General features: G+C 40.8%; 1 protein-coding gene across 1 annotated transcript in view; it reads right to left on the bottom strand.

The window, feature by feature from the left end:
* SERPING1 (serpin family G member 1) overlaps positions 1-18,447 on the bottom strand; it is a 97,724-nt gene that overhangs the window by 1,361 nt on the left and 77,916 nt on the right. Inside the window, exons 5-6 of the mRNA XM_072424959.1 lie at positions 4,063-4,205; positions 2,093-2,315 (exon numbers count right to left, since the gene is read on the bottom strand). Coding sequence (XP_072281060.1) covers positions 2,093-2,315; positions 4,063-4,205 — 366 coding nt within the window. The remainder of the gene's footprint in view (positions 1-2,092; positions 2,316-4,062; positions 4,206-18,447) is intronic.

Raw genomic sequence — 18,447 nt, 5'->3', positions numbered from 1 at the left:
CTGTGCTTCTACTATGTATTCTTGGATAGAGTTTCTGTATCTAAGAATACAGGGCACTATAGGTCCCCATTCATCACCTGTAGTACCTGGACATTGTAGTGGAACTGCAGAGGTCTGCAAATCAGTTTCCCACTGTGACGTCACATGGGAAACTGAACTGCAGATTACCTCTGGAGTTCCACTACGATCTCTGGGCACTACAGGTGATGAAGTCCCCATTCAGCACTTGTAGTGCCCGGACATTGTACTGGAACTACAGAGGCTGCAGCAGCGCTGTACTATGTATTCTTGGATAGAGAAACTCTATCCAAGAATACAGGGCACTACAAGCGATGAATGGGGACAAGTCCTCATTCATCACCTGTAGTGCCTGGACATTGTAGTGGAACTGCAGAGGTAATCTGCAGTTCAGTTTCCCACGTGACGTTACAATGGAGCTAAATTGCAGAATATCTCTGCCGTTCCACTACGATCTCCAGGCACTTTAGGTGAATAATGGGGACAAGTCCATCACATACTCTGGCTGATGCGAGTAGCTTTAGTAAATTCCGGGGGTGATGCCTGCTGGAAATCGCCGCTGACATCACCCCTGGAATTTACTATAGCTGCTTGCATAACCAGTTAGCTGTGAACACAGCTCTGACATATAGCACAGTGCTGTACAAAGATGACTGGTGCACTCACATGAGTCTTAGTCATATGTATGGCAAGTTTGGTTGAAATGTCTCCATGTATTTTCGAGTGATGGTGGAACGTACACACATACATCCAGTTAAATATATGTATGTATTGTGGGAATTAGCTGGACAAATGGTAGGCAACTAGCAGGACTGGATGCCAAATCAGGGTTTATTGCAAAAAACAACAACACAAAATTGAACAGGAAGGCTTATCTTCAGCCAGTTAAAGATCAAAGACATAAACACTTATCTCCAGCTGTCCTGGGTGCTATAAAAGTCCATTTCCAACTAAAAGGAAGAAAATCAACTAGGGTCACCTTGTTTGTAGAGTCGAGTTCTCTCTCCCTCTCCCTCTCCCTCTCCCTCTCCATTAGGATCTTTTCCTATGTACGAGGTCTGTTAATTCAGCAAGGCCATAAGATTAAAAAAGAACGAGAGCCACCTAGTGGCTGATTTGTAAATCACAATATTCTTTAACAAGCATATAATTCTATACCGCATGGCCCACAGCGTTCCCCGAAGCTCTCTGACGGCTGACTCTTGCTAACCCGAGCTCGGATCTTCTCCCCGTTCAGGGGATTGGTAAGTACCCAGCGTATAAGACGACCCCTGACTTTGGCACAGATTTTTCGGGGTTAAAAAGTCATCCTAAACGCCAGAAAATACGGTATATATATATATATATATATATATATATATTGCAGCTGCTTGCCCACCATAAGCAGGATCAGAAGAGAATTATTATTAGTTTTTTTGGGGGGCAAAGTAATGGTTTAGAATTAAACTAGCCACCCTTGCTGTGTTTGTTTAAAATATTTAAAGGTGTCACATCTACTTGTTTATATTTCAAATTTTTTGTACATTTATTCCTAATTTTCAAATGATAATTGAACAGGTTGATGCCTTCAAATTGCTTTTTATAAATGTGATCAATGCAGAATATTTGCTATCTGGGGTAAATTACTTATTTTAATTAACACAGGCAATATATTAATGTGGTGCTTGTGTGAATCCCACTTTTTTATATTACCGTATGTAACACGGCAATCAACAAATAAGCAAAAATAGGCTATGCCAGGACCCATAACTATTATCTGTGTTTTCAGTGTCATCTGTTAATTTGCATTATGTCTATTATCCAACACGTGAACAATATATAATGTGATTGATATTTTAATGTATACTTGCATACTCTGTTCTCTTATGAGTAAATAAAAACAATCCGTTGAAACAAGAACATGGCGGTGGTAAATACTGGCTGTGGTATAGTTTCAAAGCCAAACAACTCCAGCAAAGATCGGTTACCCCAACTGCTAAAGAAGTATAAAAAGCTGGGGAATAATTAGATGTTGGGGTAGTGTTATTTATAGCCTTGCAAGTTATTGTAGAAAACACTTAACTTCAAGTCTTACCAAGTGAACTTAAAGCTTCATTCAAGTCAAAGTTGGTGTCAAGTTTGAGGTGGGGAAGAGAGACAGATGTTGCTTTAACAGCCACTTCTTCCAGATGTGTCATCAGCAGACTCACAATTTCTTGATTTAGGCGTTTTTCCATAGTTTTCAAAGCATCTACTTCATTTGTCAGAGGCAAGAAGATGAGGAGGCTACAATTGTCTGACAGAGGGAATCGAGCAACCTGGTTGGACAATGCACTGGTTAGGTGACAAAACAGACTCATGTAATTTATCTAAAACAAAGTCACTAAGCATATCAACAGTACAATATACAAAGAGACCCAAATTGTTAAAAATGTTAAAAAAAAATTCAAATGCTCACTTTATCATACACAATGCAAAAAACATGTAAACAAATGTGTGTAAACAAAAAAAAATAGTTTACTGGAAATATGCCTCACACTGTAACAAAAAACTGGACAGTGATGTATCAGGAAGCAAATATGGGAAGCAGATAGAGAACCACACTTCCCCCTAATCCCTTTATCATCAGTCAATTTTTTTAAGGTATGTCCACATTTGTGCTGCTCTTCCCCTTTTGTGAATAATTTTTTATCGATGTTGGTTAAATTTGTTTCTGTTTAGTTCATTGACAGTTTGCCCCAATGGACCCCAATGCTCGGACTGAACTTGAATCTTATTAAAGTCAATGAATGGCAAATTCAGCCAGCATTGCATTGTGCTTGGCTCAGCCAATTAGGCTGGCAGCCAAGGACAGCTTTTAAAGTTGGAGATCAGATTTACTCTGCTTTAGCATGTGGGCCTTTGATATTGAAACCAACCCCTTTACTAGGCTTGGGAGCTTCTTATTTGTGGTCAGCAAGCATGTGCCCCCTCTACTATACATAAATGGTCCTCTGGAATCTGGTATGCCAAAGAAGGAAGGTGTACCCCTCTTCCTTTTTGTCAAAAAAATCCATCATCATCGTTTGGAAGAGCACCTCTTCCCCACAGTTTATTTGGGGGAGGATATCTGCCCCCTCCCTTGGGAGAATGAGCACAGGAGTACTTGTTACCCATTATCAGAAGAGGTTAAATAGAATTTAGTGGAACCTGTAGTTATCTACGCAACACCTATTTATTCATTCAATCATTCAATTCAATCTATTTATTCATTCAGTGGTGGGTGCTTCTCATCCAGCATCAGCTGATCTCTCCACACTGACAGAAGCTGCATCCACCTGAACAAAGTTCTTGCCATTTGTTCAGCCAGGGGCATGACATGTATGTATCTCTCAAGGACTAGAGCATTAGGTTAGGATAAAAAAAATGTGTATCCAGCACAGAGTGAAAATAAAGGGTTTATAATTCCTTTTTTGTAAAGAAAATCTTTAAAGGACATTAGGTCTTTACTTTGCTTGGCTTGGGTTTATGGGTGAGACTAAGCTCTTATGCACCCCTTGTGGTGTCCTTCCAGCTCAAATATAAACAAAAGCCTTCTCTATGGCTTACTAACAGCAAAGGTTGTTGAACTGGGAGCATGTTAACAAGGTGCTGTCTAATATAGGTAAATATGTCCAAATGGATCATGGGCAATGTGGTGGTGACACTGCAAAATCTAGATGAGCCTGCAGCTGTTATTTCTTTTAAAATAAATATTCATTAACAAAAAGTATGCTTTTTGGCACATTGAGGCTTTAAAAATTGTTCAGAAGGTATAACATATAAAGGCCCAACATGTGGAAAGATATATCCAAACTGCATAATTCTGTTACCAGTTTATTGACTCTATGTTGGTCAATAAACCAACTCTACTAAGTTGACTCTACTAAGTTCAAGATTATGTTTGGAACATTGTATAGACATGAAGCAAACTAATGAGGGAGCGTGATGTTTAGAGAGATTTGAGCATTTTAATTAGATCCAATAAAAAAAAAAAAAAACAGGGCTTGTGTGATAAAAATTATCAGGCACTACACCGATTCATACCTGGGCTTGCAAATACGAATCTTTAAGGATCTGCAGTGGATATTTGTGAGCATTCATTATAGGAACTTTAACTGAACCTAAAGATGGGCGGTGAAAATTTTCATTCCTTGTAAGTTCTGGATCAAATTGGGATAACCATTTTCCTATAAAATATAACATAATAAACAGAAAAAACATATATAATAATAAACAACATTCAACAAGTTTCATTTAGATTCATTTTAGAAGTACAGAAACATAGACTACATATAATATATAAGTCAAAAATACAGAAAGTAAAAATATATTTGGAACGAGTCAGAAAAACTGTTTCATATAGTACATAAAACAATGCATAGTTATCAATGTGATAGGGCACTCTTAATTCCCCATTGCATTAGCAACATGCTGGCTGAAGAAAGGGGGATTTCGGTTTAAACAAAAGCACTCCTAGTTACTAAAGAAGAAAGGTAATGAAAAAGCAAAGATCCTACTGTAGTTACTGGACAGAATCTTGTTTGGTCCATAACACTGCATCACATAAAAATAAATATTGTTTGCTACTTGGTCTAATCCATGTGTCTTATTCTAAATCATGTGTACTGAAACAAATCTGAAATCTGATTTTGCCTAGGACGTCAGGATCGTAAGCTAATTACGCGTATAGACGCGATTAGCTACATTCTCTCATTCCCCAGTTACTATGTAATATCTATACATAACTAATTTTTGCCTCATACTTCCATGACATTACAAAAACGTAGTTTTATGTTGCAACAACATATACAATTACACATTATTCACCTAGAGTCCTTGTTCAACACACATTTACACTTCAGAAGTGTTTCAGGCCCTTGCTTTTGCGTTTGTGGTTCTCCGCTGTCTTCCATTGCAGAAACCAGCAGTAGTCGCCCATCATGTTAGGGTTGCACCGACCTTGATATCTTGTTTTCATAACAGAAATGTCCTGGTGGAATCTCCCCCTTGTTCATCAATCACATCACCCAAATTTTGTGGGAAGAACTCCAGATAGGATTGTAAGAAATTAAATTTCAGTGACATTTGGCAGCCAAGTTGATGGTATGCTCTTAGCATGTTGTTTACGAGTTCAGCACAGTTTTCAGCTCGCTGGTTGCCCAGAAAGTCTTGTGCAACTACCACAAATAAATCCCAAGCAGCAAGTTCAAGTGGGTTGAGTTTGTCTCTGAATGTGACATCACGCATCAAATTGCAGATTTGGGGACCAACAAAAAAACCTGCTTTCAGTTTAGCATCTGGTATACCTTTTCCAAACTTGTCCTTCAGATACTGAAAACCTATACAGTCATGATCCATTGCAACAACAAAGTTTTTTATCAATCCATGTTTAATATGAAGTGGCAGAAGGCAAACTTTCTGTGGATCAATGAGTGATTTATGCTTCATGTTGTACTGGCCAACAGTGTGTTCAGATCTGGGTGGCTATTCTTTCATTATGTAATGGTTCTTGTCATCACGACTTTTCAACAGGCACAGAAAGCACATATAGTTTGTATATCCCAATTGCAGGCCATAAAGGGGTGCCACCACCTTCAAGTCACCACAAACATTCCACTTGTGTTCTGAATAGTTAATCAATTTCAAAATGACCTCCGTGGATTTGTATGTCTCTTTCATTCCCTCCGTATGAGCAAGAGGAACAGAAGGTTTTTTGTTACCTTTATGCAGCAATACAGCTTTCAAACTTGCTTTGCTCGAGTCTATGAACAATCTCCACTGCTCTGGTATGTATTCACAATCTAACTCCATCATCAGACCACTCATGTCTGTACAGAAGCAAATGTCGTTTTCCAGCTTGTAATAACCTGCAAACTTTGTGTGACGATCACAAAAGTGCGAAGTTGTCGTTCCGTTTTGTAGCAAATTCCACTCCTTTAATCTGGAGGCTAACAGTTCAGACTTATCTTTTGAGAAAGACAGGTCCCTTACTAGATCATCTAAATTTGATTGCCTTAAAAAATGTGGCTTACCCGCTTCAAATTGGGGTTCATACATTCATTACCATCGACAACATTCTCCTGTTCCTCATCCAACATGTCATTGTCAGTAGCAACAGATGTAGGAGGGACTGGCACTGGATTCTCTGCATCATGTGGAACTGGTTTCAGAGCAGATTCACAATCAGGATAGACGGATCAGGATAGACTTAGTCTTCTTCGAAAACCCAGCAGATTTACTCATACAGAAGTAGCAGTCCCAGTAATGGTCTTTTGGCTTATGCCAAACCATCACCAATTAGTATCCCCAGTCCCACAGCAAAAAAACTTGATCCTACAATATCTCATGAAAGCCAGCTAACGACCAAAAGATTGCATATTATCAAATTTTCCTCCTACCATTTGAATGATACTGAACTGGAAGTCCTTAGAATGGGACTTTACTTCTCTCCCTATAACAACACAAATACATTTGAAATGATCAAGGATTTAAACTTTTTTGGTAGATTGTTACTAAAAAAAACCAACCTACCTTTGGGGTACTCCCACAGGAATCAAAAAATTTCAAAGCTGAAGCCTTTCAGGTCTTCAAAGATTTATGCCAACTTTGAGAATGAACCACTCCCAACATCTAAATCCTCATCTCCTATTCGGATGTATGAAGGACCCACTGAGACCTTTAGCAGAAAACCCAAATCTTGGTTCCACCCACCACTAAGCAACAACCCTCACATACAATCATTTATAAATGTAGTTTCCTCCATACTGATTTTGACACACTGAATTCACCTAGGACCCTTACTAACAAACACAGGCTCTACAGAACCTTGGAAAGAATAAAGATATTATCATCAAACTCTCAGATAAAGGGGGTATTGTGGTAATTCTCAACATATCACTGTACAAAGAAATTTGCTTTGTGATCCTTAAGGTGCGCACACACTTCCAATTTTTATCGTTCCAATCGAACGACGAACGATCGATTGGGCAAAAAATCGTTCGTAAAAAAGTAACCAACGACGCCGACGAACGAGGAAAGTCACTGGAAACGAACGACCGGACCGACGGATCGGATTGGACGACGATCGTTGAACATCGTTTGTGTGTACGGTCGTTCGTTGATCGTCCATGTTCAGAGCATGCGTGATGAACGAACGTCCGTTCACTTTCCTGTCGTGCACATAGTTCCTCTATCGCTCAAACGATCGTATCTATTGTGTGTACAATATCTACGAACGATCGTGTCGTTAACTCTATGTGCAGGATCGGTGCTATACGATCGTTCATATATATCGTGCATGAACGTTCGTCGTTCGTTTTCCAACGATAATAATTGGAAGTGTGTACGTAGCTTAAGTAACAAGTAAAGGTACTTATCCATGCCGTATACTTTTATTGATCTATTCAACTATTAGTTTATATGTGTCTCAAGCTCCCCTGAGGAAGCCATAATAGCAAAATGCATTGGTAAAATGGAGACCTAAGGACCCTACCTTCAAGGTTTCACCAAAACAAGATCCTGTCCAGTAACTACAGCAGGATCCTTGCTTTTCATTACCAGTTTTCCAGTTACATATATTATACAGGTAGTCCCCGGGTTAGGGACATCCGACATACGGATGACTCCTAGATACGAACATGGCTTCCCTAATCCCTCGTGTGCAGGACAGAGGCTTAGAGGGGGGTGGTTTGCATGACTTGCAGAAGAAATCTTTTTGCTAAGCTTTTCTGCAAGCTCTTGTAACTCTTTAATGACCAAAACAAGCTCTGCAGCTAATTCTTTTTGCATATCAAAGCCCAGCTTGCTCCAGAAATTAATGAATGTCTAGGCTTCATAAAGTTTTTTTTTAAGTTTTTTTTTGCTTTGTTTGTGATAAGCTCACAGTGAGGATTTTATACAGTAACTGACACCACGCTGCCTAATAATATGTTGAGACAAACATCTGTCCTAATTGCATTCATTAAAATTATGTACATGTTCCGACTTAAATACAAATTCAACTTAAGAACAAACCTACAGTCCCTATCTTGTATGTAACCTGGGGACTACCTGTATATATGTCATATAAATTAGCACTAAGAATATAGGGTTACCCCAAACCCTGAAACAAGGTTAAAAAAACTGTTCATAGATAAAAATATATACAATTCTATTATACACATCTTTAATACAAAAACATCAACTGAAAATCACAGCACTATTTCCTAAAATATGTAAAAGACATATTAGTGAGTACCAACACATGATAACAGCATGCTCAGTCCAGTGCATCCTTTCTAATAGAATAAATCTTGTATTGTCGCTGTTATTATAAGAGGAAGGAAAAAAATTGCATTTCCTGACAGATGTGGTTACAACTACTTAATAGAAGCTCAAAGCATTGTGTGGCTAATATGCCCCTTCCTCAGGAGTTATGCATCTATTATAAGAGCAGAAAAAAATAGGTACTCAGCATTGTAAAATATCTGGCATTTGTAGCAGCCTCCAATTAGAAACTAGCAGGAAATGCACCTTGTGTAGAAATAAAAATGTGCAAATCACAGCCAAACAAGGCAAAATGTGGCACCCTGCAATATAAAGAGTAATCCCTCTTGCGAGGCTGAACTCCAGTCAGCCCTGTATGCCCTATAAAGACATATATACTTTAAACACAAATTACCGGTAGTTTTAATTCTGCAGGTATTGAAACCATACACATTTCCATTTTAATTAATTTGGTAACCTAACAGCAGTTTCAACTGGTCTTTCATTTTGGTTTCCAAAAGTTTGCCTGCCAATCTTGCTGAATGTTAAACATTATAAAGCTACTAAATGGGTTAATTTGCCCAGCTTGAATTTGAGTTTGGCTAATAGGCATATCAATTAGTTTAATTAATCAGTTTCTATCAACAATAGGTTTTTTTCCAGGTCAATCAGCAACATTTCTCTAAATCTATTGTATTATTATAAAATATCGCACACTTGCTGTCTGGAGCAAAGGGGAAGTATTTTAATACTATATTTAATACACAGATTATTTGAATGCTTTTTTTAATTTTTTTTTTAGGCAATAAACCTTTCATGATAGTAAAAGGACTGGGTAGGGGCAGCAAGTGTGTGCATACCAGGCCCCCTGGAAACTCATTTCCAGTGAGTGCATGGCTATATTAGGTCCCTGCTGTCCGTCAACAGTAATTACTCATTATTGACGCATATATGTTTGCTGGAAGAATCATTAACCCCCCTAGCGTTCTAATTCTGTCAGTTTTTCGATGCAAAAAGTGATCCTATTTTTTTGCATAGAAATTTTTGTTAGTATTGTGGCCCTGTAATTCTTAGGATTAACTCCCGGGTATAAAAATTATTTTAAAATTCATGAAATAATAGACCACAACAATATAATTTATCAAAAAAAATATTTTATCAAAAATTTCTCACTGAAATTTTTCAAACAAGGATGCAATAATATTGGTAATTAATAATTTAAATTAAATGCAGATTTCAGAAAAATTTTTTTTTACATTTTTAGTAGACATTCCGGGTGTGGTAGATTTTGAAGCAGAGTGCTGCACAAAGTCCAACATCACAGTCAGGACAATAGAACCTGGTTTCTTTGCATTTCTACCTTCCTCTGTCATCGGTCTTTGAGCAGCAAACCACGCACATCCTTGTAGGTGCTGCCTTTTTCTGGGTTGGTGGGATGTATTCAATGAAGTGACGACTGGTCAGGCGTTCTGGGTTGACAACAGTGGAAGCACGACGTCCAGGTCTATTTATAGCCGCTGATGGTGTTTGGTGGTTCCTGACTATGGATTCAGAAACTTGCAAAATGAAGTCTGAATGATTCACAGGCCTCTGACATTTTTTCTGTACAGAATGTAGGCATTCTATAGGCACTGCTCAACTGCCTGAAAATCTTTTTGTAGTACTTCTTTTGCTGTTTCCTCATTGCTGGGTAGAATGTCATGGCTTAGTCAGCTCTGTTGACACGTCCCATGGTGTTGTTGTAGTCAATCACCACCTGTGGCTTCATCACTTCTTTCCCACGTTTTGTGTGTACCAAAACGGTGGAGGCATCATGGACAGTACTCATCAGGCACACATCTTTCTTGTCACGCCATCTTAGGGCCATCATCTTTCCTTTCTGCCAGGCAACAATTTCTCCTGTCTTCAGCTTCCCTTTTGCAAACATTGATGGCAGGTTGTGCCGGTTAGCCCTAACGGTTCCATAGGCATCTGTTTTGTGTTGCAGATGGAACTCATAAAGCTTAGGAGAGGTGTAGAAATTGTCAGTTGTGACACAATAACCCTGATCTAGCAATGGCTCAATGAGGGATAGCACTGAAGATGTTGCCAATCCATAATGGCTGCATCTGGGGTTTAACTGTGTCCCTTTTCCAGTGTACAGTACCGTTTTTCAGATGTAGCCAGATGAGGATTCCCACAGCATATACATTTTCACGCCAAATTGTGCCCTCTTTGACGCAATGTACTGCACCCAACTGAGCCTCCCCTTGTAAGCCATTAGACTTTTGTGAATGCTGACATTTCTTTCTGGCACATAGGTTTGCTGGAAAGTTTGTAGAATCATCTGAGACACTTCCCAAATTTTCTTCAGTTTTGGTGCAGGATGGGTAGTCCCATCAAATTCTTCATTGTTTGCGAAGTGCAGGTACTTCATGATGAGGGAAAAGCAGTATTCCGGCATGACTGTGCCAAAGAATATAGTGGCAATCATTTTATTCTTGGACCAGTACCACTTCTGCATGGATTTGCCCACAACTCCCTGCAGGATCACCAAGCCCAAAAATAGCCAAATGTCATCCTTGGTCACAGGTTCCCACTTTCTGCTTCTTGTAAACCTCAGGTGTGGAGCACCTTGTTGTCCAGCGTACCTGCATGAAACAAAATAAAAAAGGTAATTTTGGATATGTTCTTTTATAGTGTGAAGGTTGCAAGTATTATGTTAGCAAACACAGAGCAACATACATGTTGGCATAAAAAAAAAAATAAAAAGTTAGCAAACACAAACAGCACACATGTTTGCAAAAAAAAAAAAATTAGCAAAAAACATTCAAAAATCCTGCATGGTGCATTGCCTCTAACTGCAGATGCGAGCAGTGGCGTGGCTGGGCCCCGGGCGGCATTTAAAAGCAGATTACTTGGTAAATTTCTTGCCCAGCCACCCCCCAGGACGGACCGGTGGCCCGGCATCACAGCGGGACCGTCTGATCTAGGCTGGAGCATGGGGCAGAGGTAAGTGGGGCTCTCAAAGTTACCCCGAGTGTGACTCGGGGTTACCGCATTTTGCAAGCTTTTTCCACCCCAAGTCACACCCGGGATAACTGCTAGGGGTGCTTGATCTTTTTTTGGGTAAGAGCTACAACTTTATGTTACATTTTTTATGTTACATTTTACTAATTCAAAAAATTGCTTCATTTATAATCAAAGTAAAAATTAAGCAATTTTTTTTTATTTGTTGCAGTTGTTGTTTTGATACTTTTTTTGTTTGATTGCAACACTGCAAACTAATTTATATCAAGCTGTATATATAATAATTAGCACTTTATAACATGTCATTACACAATAGTATAAATGTAAAAAAATGTGACCAAGCATTTTGGATGTGATTCAAATTTCATTCTAGTTTGGCTTTAGAGAAATCAAATATTTGCAAAAAAGATTGTTGCCAAAGATGTTATAATACATGTATCAAGGAACATTTAGTGATCTCACTTGTGTGTGTATGTCAATACATTTAAATCAGGGCACTAGGCAATGCATATACATATGCATTTTCATTTTTACTATTTTAACTAGACTGGTTTGTGGCGAAAGGGGGAGGGGGGGGGGATTATTCAAGTAAGTTTGCTTGGATGGTATGCATTGATGTGATTTTTTTGTAACCTTCATTGTTTGTTAGCCTGGTTTCAAATTACGGTTTCTGTTGTTAAGCAATTTTTCAGCAATGTTTTGTCATCCACAAATAATTAGGACAAATGTATGCATGGTTTCCACTCCAAACTGCAACTTGACCCCCCTCATTGCCTTTGTCCCATTCTCAAAGTCATATTGTCATTTAAATGTATTGTGTACATATTCCTTTATGAATACATTGTCGTGGTTTTTATTTCTTTTATTTGTTTTTTTTTAATTGTCTGACATTTGCTGAATAAGCTGTAAGCTCATTTGCATAGTCATTCCAACACACCTGATTGTGATGGAAAGAGGTCCAGGTTGCCAAGCACAACATTAAGCCACATTTATTGACAAGCTCACAAGCAGGGTTAAGCACTCTTAGAAATGAACAGATGTTCTGTTGTTGCTCAACTTAATTTTGCTCATTAAATATTGGATTGTATGCATTATTTAGGTGTTTACACAATTCAAATAGAACTAGTATATAATACTTCCAGGGACAAATACACACATACATGAGTGCACATGAAGCAAAACAAACAATATGCACATAAAAATAAAAACTTACCCAAATGAAGATCCTTCTCTGCAAAAGTGAGCGTCTCTTAGAACACAGTTCATGCACACATAGCGGGCTTGCATTGGTGCACAACAATGTGTATCAAACACTTGAGGTTTGGCGCACAACAATGTGCATCACACAACTGAGTTTAAAGAAGGCAATTGTTCTGTTTTTAACTGTTTTCATCCTCAAATGCTTCAAAACAATCACAACTGACTTAATAAATTGTAGGTCTGTTAGATCACCCAAGGTTAAAAAATTTTAAGGAGATTGTATCACAAGAAAACAAAAAAAAAAACTACAAAATTTTTAAAACAAATTTAAACACATTTTCTAAAAGGTCACAATAAAATATAGAGAACACTCGGACACCATTAATTTGCATATAACGCCAAAATAATTCAAAAATGAGGATCAAGAAATAATGCATTCAAAAATACTTACCAAACCAATATGCAATTTGGACCTATCAAGGGTGTAAAACAGGATTAGAAAATTTTTATGCAGAACAAACGTTTAAAGGTGGTAATAAAGACATTGCAATTAAACAAAATGGCCACAAACACAAAAACATAGCATTAACATTGACTTCTTAATTGCAAAATGGACATTGAAACATTCAAAGTTTAATACACAAAAGCAGCTATTGTACTAAATGGTAAGCGAAGTATAAAATGTAGAAACAAAGATTAGGATAACAAACAAGAGCACTCCTCCTCCTCTTCCAAGAAGCATGTTAGACAACACCCTTTTATATGCACATCTTTATGCGCACAGCTGCTACAAATTGGCCTGTAATTGGGACGTGCGCAGTTTGTGAAATTTGACTGTTAGTTTTTTTTCAGTTGGACATTCCATAATCATTTATTGATATGATCCTTTAGATTTGTACACCAGTGAACCTCTAGTGGTGAATGGATGAACAGGGGAAACCCTGATGACGGCTCAACATCATCAGGGATCCCCTTTGCTCAGCCAATCACGGAGCACTAGAGCTGAATAGGGAGCCTTGTCCTTATTTAAACCCTAGTGCCTGGGGATCCCACACATATTTTTACACATATTTTTTACCTTTGCAGGGAATGAGTAAGGGGTTTTATCTACCCCTGTACTCATTCCCCAGGGTGAGGTGGCAGAGATCTGGGAGTCTCCTTAATAAAGGGGCCTTTAAGTACTGCTAAAAACACTTAAAAAAACCCCCATTGTTTTGAATAGAAGCTTTCTTAAAAAGCTTACAATCGCTTGTAAAAGTGCATAAAAACTCATATAAACGTGGCAGAAATGTTTATAGATATATAATATCTTTTAATATTTTTATACTATATTTATATGTATTTATATATTTATCATAGATATCTATACATGTATTTATATATGTGTATAAATAGATATTTATCACCAGGCGGATCCTCAGGTCAGGCATTGTAAGCATTTAGGCATTTGTGTAAACAAAAAAGGAATATAGTTACTTACGTACCAATGGGAGATCATAAAAGACACAAACATGCGTGATGATAAATGTGGCAAGGTGAAGGTTGAAAACTTTGTTCACAATAGTGCTAGATATGAATGGATTAAATATTCAATATAATAGTATAATATAAAGTAGTTTTACAAAATATTTTTCATGTATCTATACATATTGTATGAGGTATCTTACCTCCTTAAGCCTTAAAGAGGATTTCTATATTGATAATGATTCCTTAAAGCTTTGGTACTCAACGAGGATTGGTGTTTCATTCATCCATCAAGATTGTAAGGATGTATTGGAGAGGCACAGGCCTTCCATTGCAATTTTAGAAACAGTTATTTGTGGTAGAAGCGTTTAGTGGCCTATTTCTGTACAAAAATAAAAAAAATGTCATTGCTTTTAGGCGTGTTTAATTTGCTTTAAATTTATTTAGTTCAAGTAAAAGTATGTCAGAAAGAGAAGTGGCAGGCCATGCACAGAGGAATGGCAGAGGCCTAAATGTTTCTGGCTCAGGCAGAGGTCGCAGCAGAGTATAAGGGCGTGTCAGCTGGAGTCGCAGCCAGAGGCCTGAGCTCCGGGTGTCATCTACCAGTCCTGTCTTGACCAGCAACCCGGCGATTCTTGATTGGTTAACTCGGTCATCCACTTCATCCCAAGTGACATCAGACACCCTCAGCCATCAGTCGGTGGGTTCGTCAGACAGAACCCTTAGTTGGCATGGCCTGGGAGCAGGCCCTATGCCCTCACCTATCCTCAACCTGTCTCTGTCCTTTGCTGTCCCCGTAGCCACAGAAGTATTGTATGCTGTGGGCTCAGCTCCACTATACAGAGAAGAGGAGCTAGTAGAGGACAGTCAGCAGCTGCTGCCCATCCAAGATCTGGAGGAGACATCCGCCGCTTCCTCCGTTAGCCAGGCATGTAGTGATGAGGAGAGTTGTGTGGGAGGTGGTGTTGCGAGCGGTCAGGTTCCTGACCCAGAGACCGTTGAGGAGGACATCAGTGAGATGCATACACTACTTGATGATGATGAAGCCGATCGCACTTGGGAGCTGAGTGAAGAAGGGGCTTCATCATCATCAGGAGGAGAGGGTGGCAGCTTGCCTGTGAGGCAGCGGCTGAGCCAGGAAGGTGGTAGCATGGCTGGTAGTCAGCAGGGTGGCAGCAGTGGAAGTTTGGGAGCCAAACGTGCCCAGGGTAGACCACCTGCTTCGCAGCGGCCTACCTGCACGGGAAGTAGTGATGTGTGCACTCATCCAACAGCGCAGAAGCTGCTCGTGCTCCTGTCCAAGTTGCTGGTGTTGCAGTCTCTCCCTTTCCAAGTGGTGGCACCTTTCAGAGAACTGGGGGCTTGTGTCGGGGCGAGGTGGATAGTCCCAAGCCGTCATTTCTTTGCAAAAAAGGCAGTACCATATGTAGAACAGAAGGTGGGCCAGGCCTTGAGCCTGTCGGTGTCTGCCAAAGTGCACAGCAGCACCGACGTGTGGAGCTGTAACTACAGTCAGGGACAATACATGTCCTTTACGGCCCACTGGGTGAATGTGATTCTTTCACAGCCACACCAGCCACTTGGCCAAGTGACAGCGCTTTTGACTCCACATTCTCACCCCGCTGGTCCTGCGACAACGTCCGCCTCTGCCTCCTCATCCTCCACCATGTCCTCAGCCTCCACTGCAGGGACAATTCACAGTGTCCCTCCAGCATACCACATGTGCAGGGCACGGCTGTTCCGCACCTGGTTTGCCTGGGTGAACGGAGTCACACAGGGGAGGAACTGCTCCGTGTGATTCTTCAAGAAATTGAATCCTGGCTTTCTCTGCGACAACTCAAAATCGGAACCATGGTGACCGACAACGGGAAGAACATTGTGACGGCGCTGCGTCAAGGAAGGCTGAAACATGCGCCCTGCATGGCACACGTCTTCAATCTGGTTCAAGCGGTTCCTGAAGTCTTCCACTAATCTGTAAGACATCATAAAAATGGCCAGGAAACTTTGCATGTACTTCAGCCACTCGTACACCGCAAAACACACATTCCTTGAGCTGCAGCAGCAGAACAGCATCCCCCAACACAGGCTCATCAGCTCAACATGAGCTCTGTGGGGGCTGAACTGGAGGAGGAGGACATTGAACAGAGGCAATGTATAGCGAAATGGGTGGTTTTTCTACTCAGGTTACAAGAGAGGAGGAGCAGGAGCAGCCAGAGGAGCAAGAGGGAGATGAGGAAGACGAGGCAGAGGACCCAGACACACCGTGGCAGTATACAGTGAAGAAGGAAGCAGGGAGTCCCTCCGAGTCACTTGCAGAAATGGCCCGCTGCATGCACACTTGCTTGCGCAGTGACAGCCAAATTGTCCCCATTCGGCAGAGGGATGATTTCTGGCTCTCCACCTTGTTGGACCCTCGCTACCGGTCCAAAATGGGGGCCTTTTTTACACCCACTGAGAGGGAGGACAAACTGAACTACTACAGAGACATCCTATGTAGTCAGTTGGCCGCTGCCTATCTGCGCCATTGTCCATCCTCTCGCAGGTCTGACCGGGGGGCCCTCTGCACTCACGTTTCACTGCCATGGCTGCTGGGGAAGGGTGGGGTGGCAGAAGCAGTACCAGCTCCATCAGCAGCAGCCTGAGTTTAGAGTCGCTGATGAGCAGTTTTCTTCACCCCCATAGTGAAGAACTACTGACCAGCAGCTAGACATGAAGCAGAACCTGAACCAGCAGGTGGTGGCATAATTAGAGTGCACCCTGTCAGCCGTCATTGAAGATCTGCTGGACTAATGGGCAGCCAAACTGGATTTGTGGCCGCAACTGGCCGAGTTTGCCCTGGAAAAGCTGTCCTGCCCGGCCAGTAGTGTGGCATCAGAGCGGGTGTTTAGTGTGGCGGGGGCCATAGTTACCCCAAGAAGAACTCGCCTGTCCACCCAAAATGGGGAGAGACTGACTTTTGTCAAGATGAATCAGGCGTGGATCAGCCAGGATTAGGGAAAATCCTGATGCTGCCACCACCTCCAGACTCTGTCATTGTGCCACTCTGTAACCTCCTGATGCTGCCGCCACCTCCAGCCTCTGTCATTGTGCCACTCTGTGGCCAGTTATCTCTGTGGTAAATTTTATGACACCTCCCGCTCCGAACCCAAAAGTTAAAAGGATCAAGAGGCCCCACTTTCACGGTCTGTATTCATACTGAAAATCCTGATGCCACCGCCACTCTGTCATTGTGCCACTCTGTGGCTTCCTTATGCTGCTGCCACCCCCACACTCGGTCATTATGCCACTCTGTAGCCTCCTGATGCTGCTGCCACCTCTAGACTCTGTCATTGTGCCACTCTGTGGCCAGTTATCCCTGTGGTAAATTTTCTGACACCTGCTCCGAATCCAAAAGTTACAAGGATCGAGAGGCCCCACTTTCACGGTCTATATTCATACTGAAAATCCTGATGCTGCCGCCACCTCCAGACTCTGTCATTGTGCCACTCTGTAGCCTCCTGATGTTGCCCCCACCTACACACTCTGTCATTGTGCCACTCTGTAGCCTCCTGATGCTGTAGCCAACTCCACACTCTGTCATTCTGCCACTCTGTGGCTTCCTCATGCTGCTGCCACCTCCATACTCGGTCATTGTGTAACTCTGTTGCCTCCTGATTCTGCTGCCACCACCTTGTGCTACTCTGTGGCCTCTGCCCGATGCTGCTGCCACCTCAGTCACCCTCTCCACTCTGTCGGGGGGCTCTACTTGTATGGGCGGTAAAAGAACAGGTTCTGTAGACATCTATGTGGAATCAGCTGACGAGGGTGTAAAAGGATTGCGCTTCTTCTTGACGCTAACATGGACGTTAATTTGAGTTATTTGGTCAGTTTTGGCCCCGTGACTGCCCAAATAAGTGAAGTGTGCAGTGATTCTAATAGCGACGCCTGTCATCTGCATGTCATACTGACTCACAGTATTAAGGCACGGTGTTCTACACCACTATCAAGGCTCTCTGCCGCCTGGAAATAGACGTTTTTAACGCGATTCGCTGTGAATAAATTCGGATCGAAGTGAATCTTTTCGGAAAATTCGTCAAACCGTCCAAATTGAATTTTCGAGAAATTCGCTCATCTCTATTACCAAATATTACAGATAACTAGAGGTATATCAAAATGGATTATCCTGTAAATATGGGTATGCATATTATATTCAGGTTATTTGTTTGTATGGAGGCTTCAAGGTTTATAATGGAATGGATTTGACATATGAGCCATATGTTACCAAAGGGTTAAAAGAGTTTATATGAAAGCTTCCAAGTCAGTGAACAGATGTACTTTACACATAAAGTATAATGAAAGCTTATGGGTTATTGAAGGATAGATTTTGCAAATGAGTCAAAGTAAAAACTTATGGATTGATGAAAAGATAGACTTTACATATGAGCTATAAGGTACTGAAAGGGTTTAATGAATCCACATGTTTGGGAGATGCATAAACTCTGGATTTACGTTGTAAGCTGAAATGAATAAGGT

This window comes from Pyxicephalus adspersus, chromosome 10 (genome assembly GCF_032062135.1).
Source record: "Pyxicephalus adspersus chromosome 10, UCB_Pads_2.0, whole genome shotgun sequence".
In the NCBI taxonomy this organism is placed as follows: domain Eukaryota; kingdom Metazoa; phylum Chordata; class Amphibia; order Anura; family Pyxicephalidae; genus Pyxicephalus; species Pyxicephalus adspersus.
Note: the sequence above shows the minus strand (reverse complement) of the source record. Positions and strands in the feature narration are given on the sequence as shown.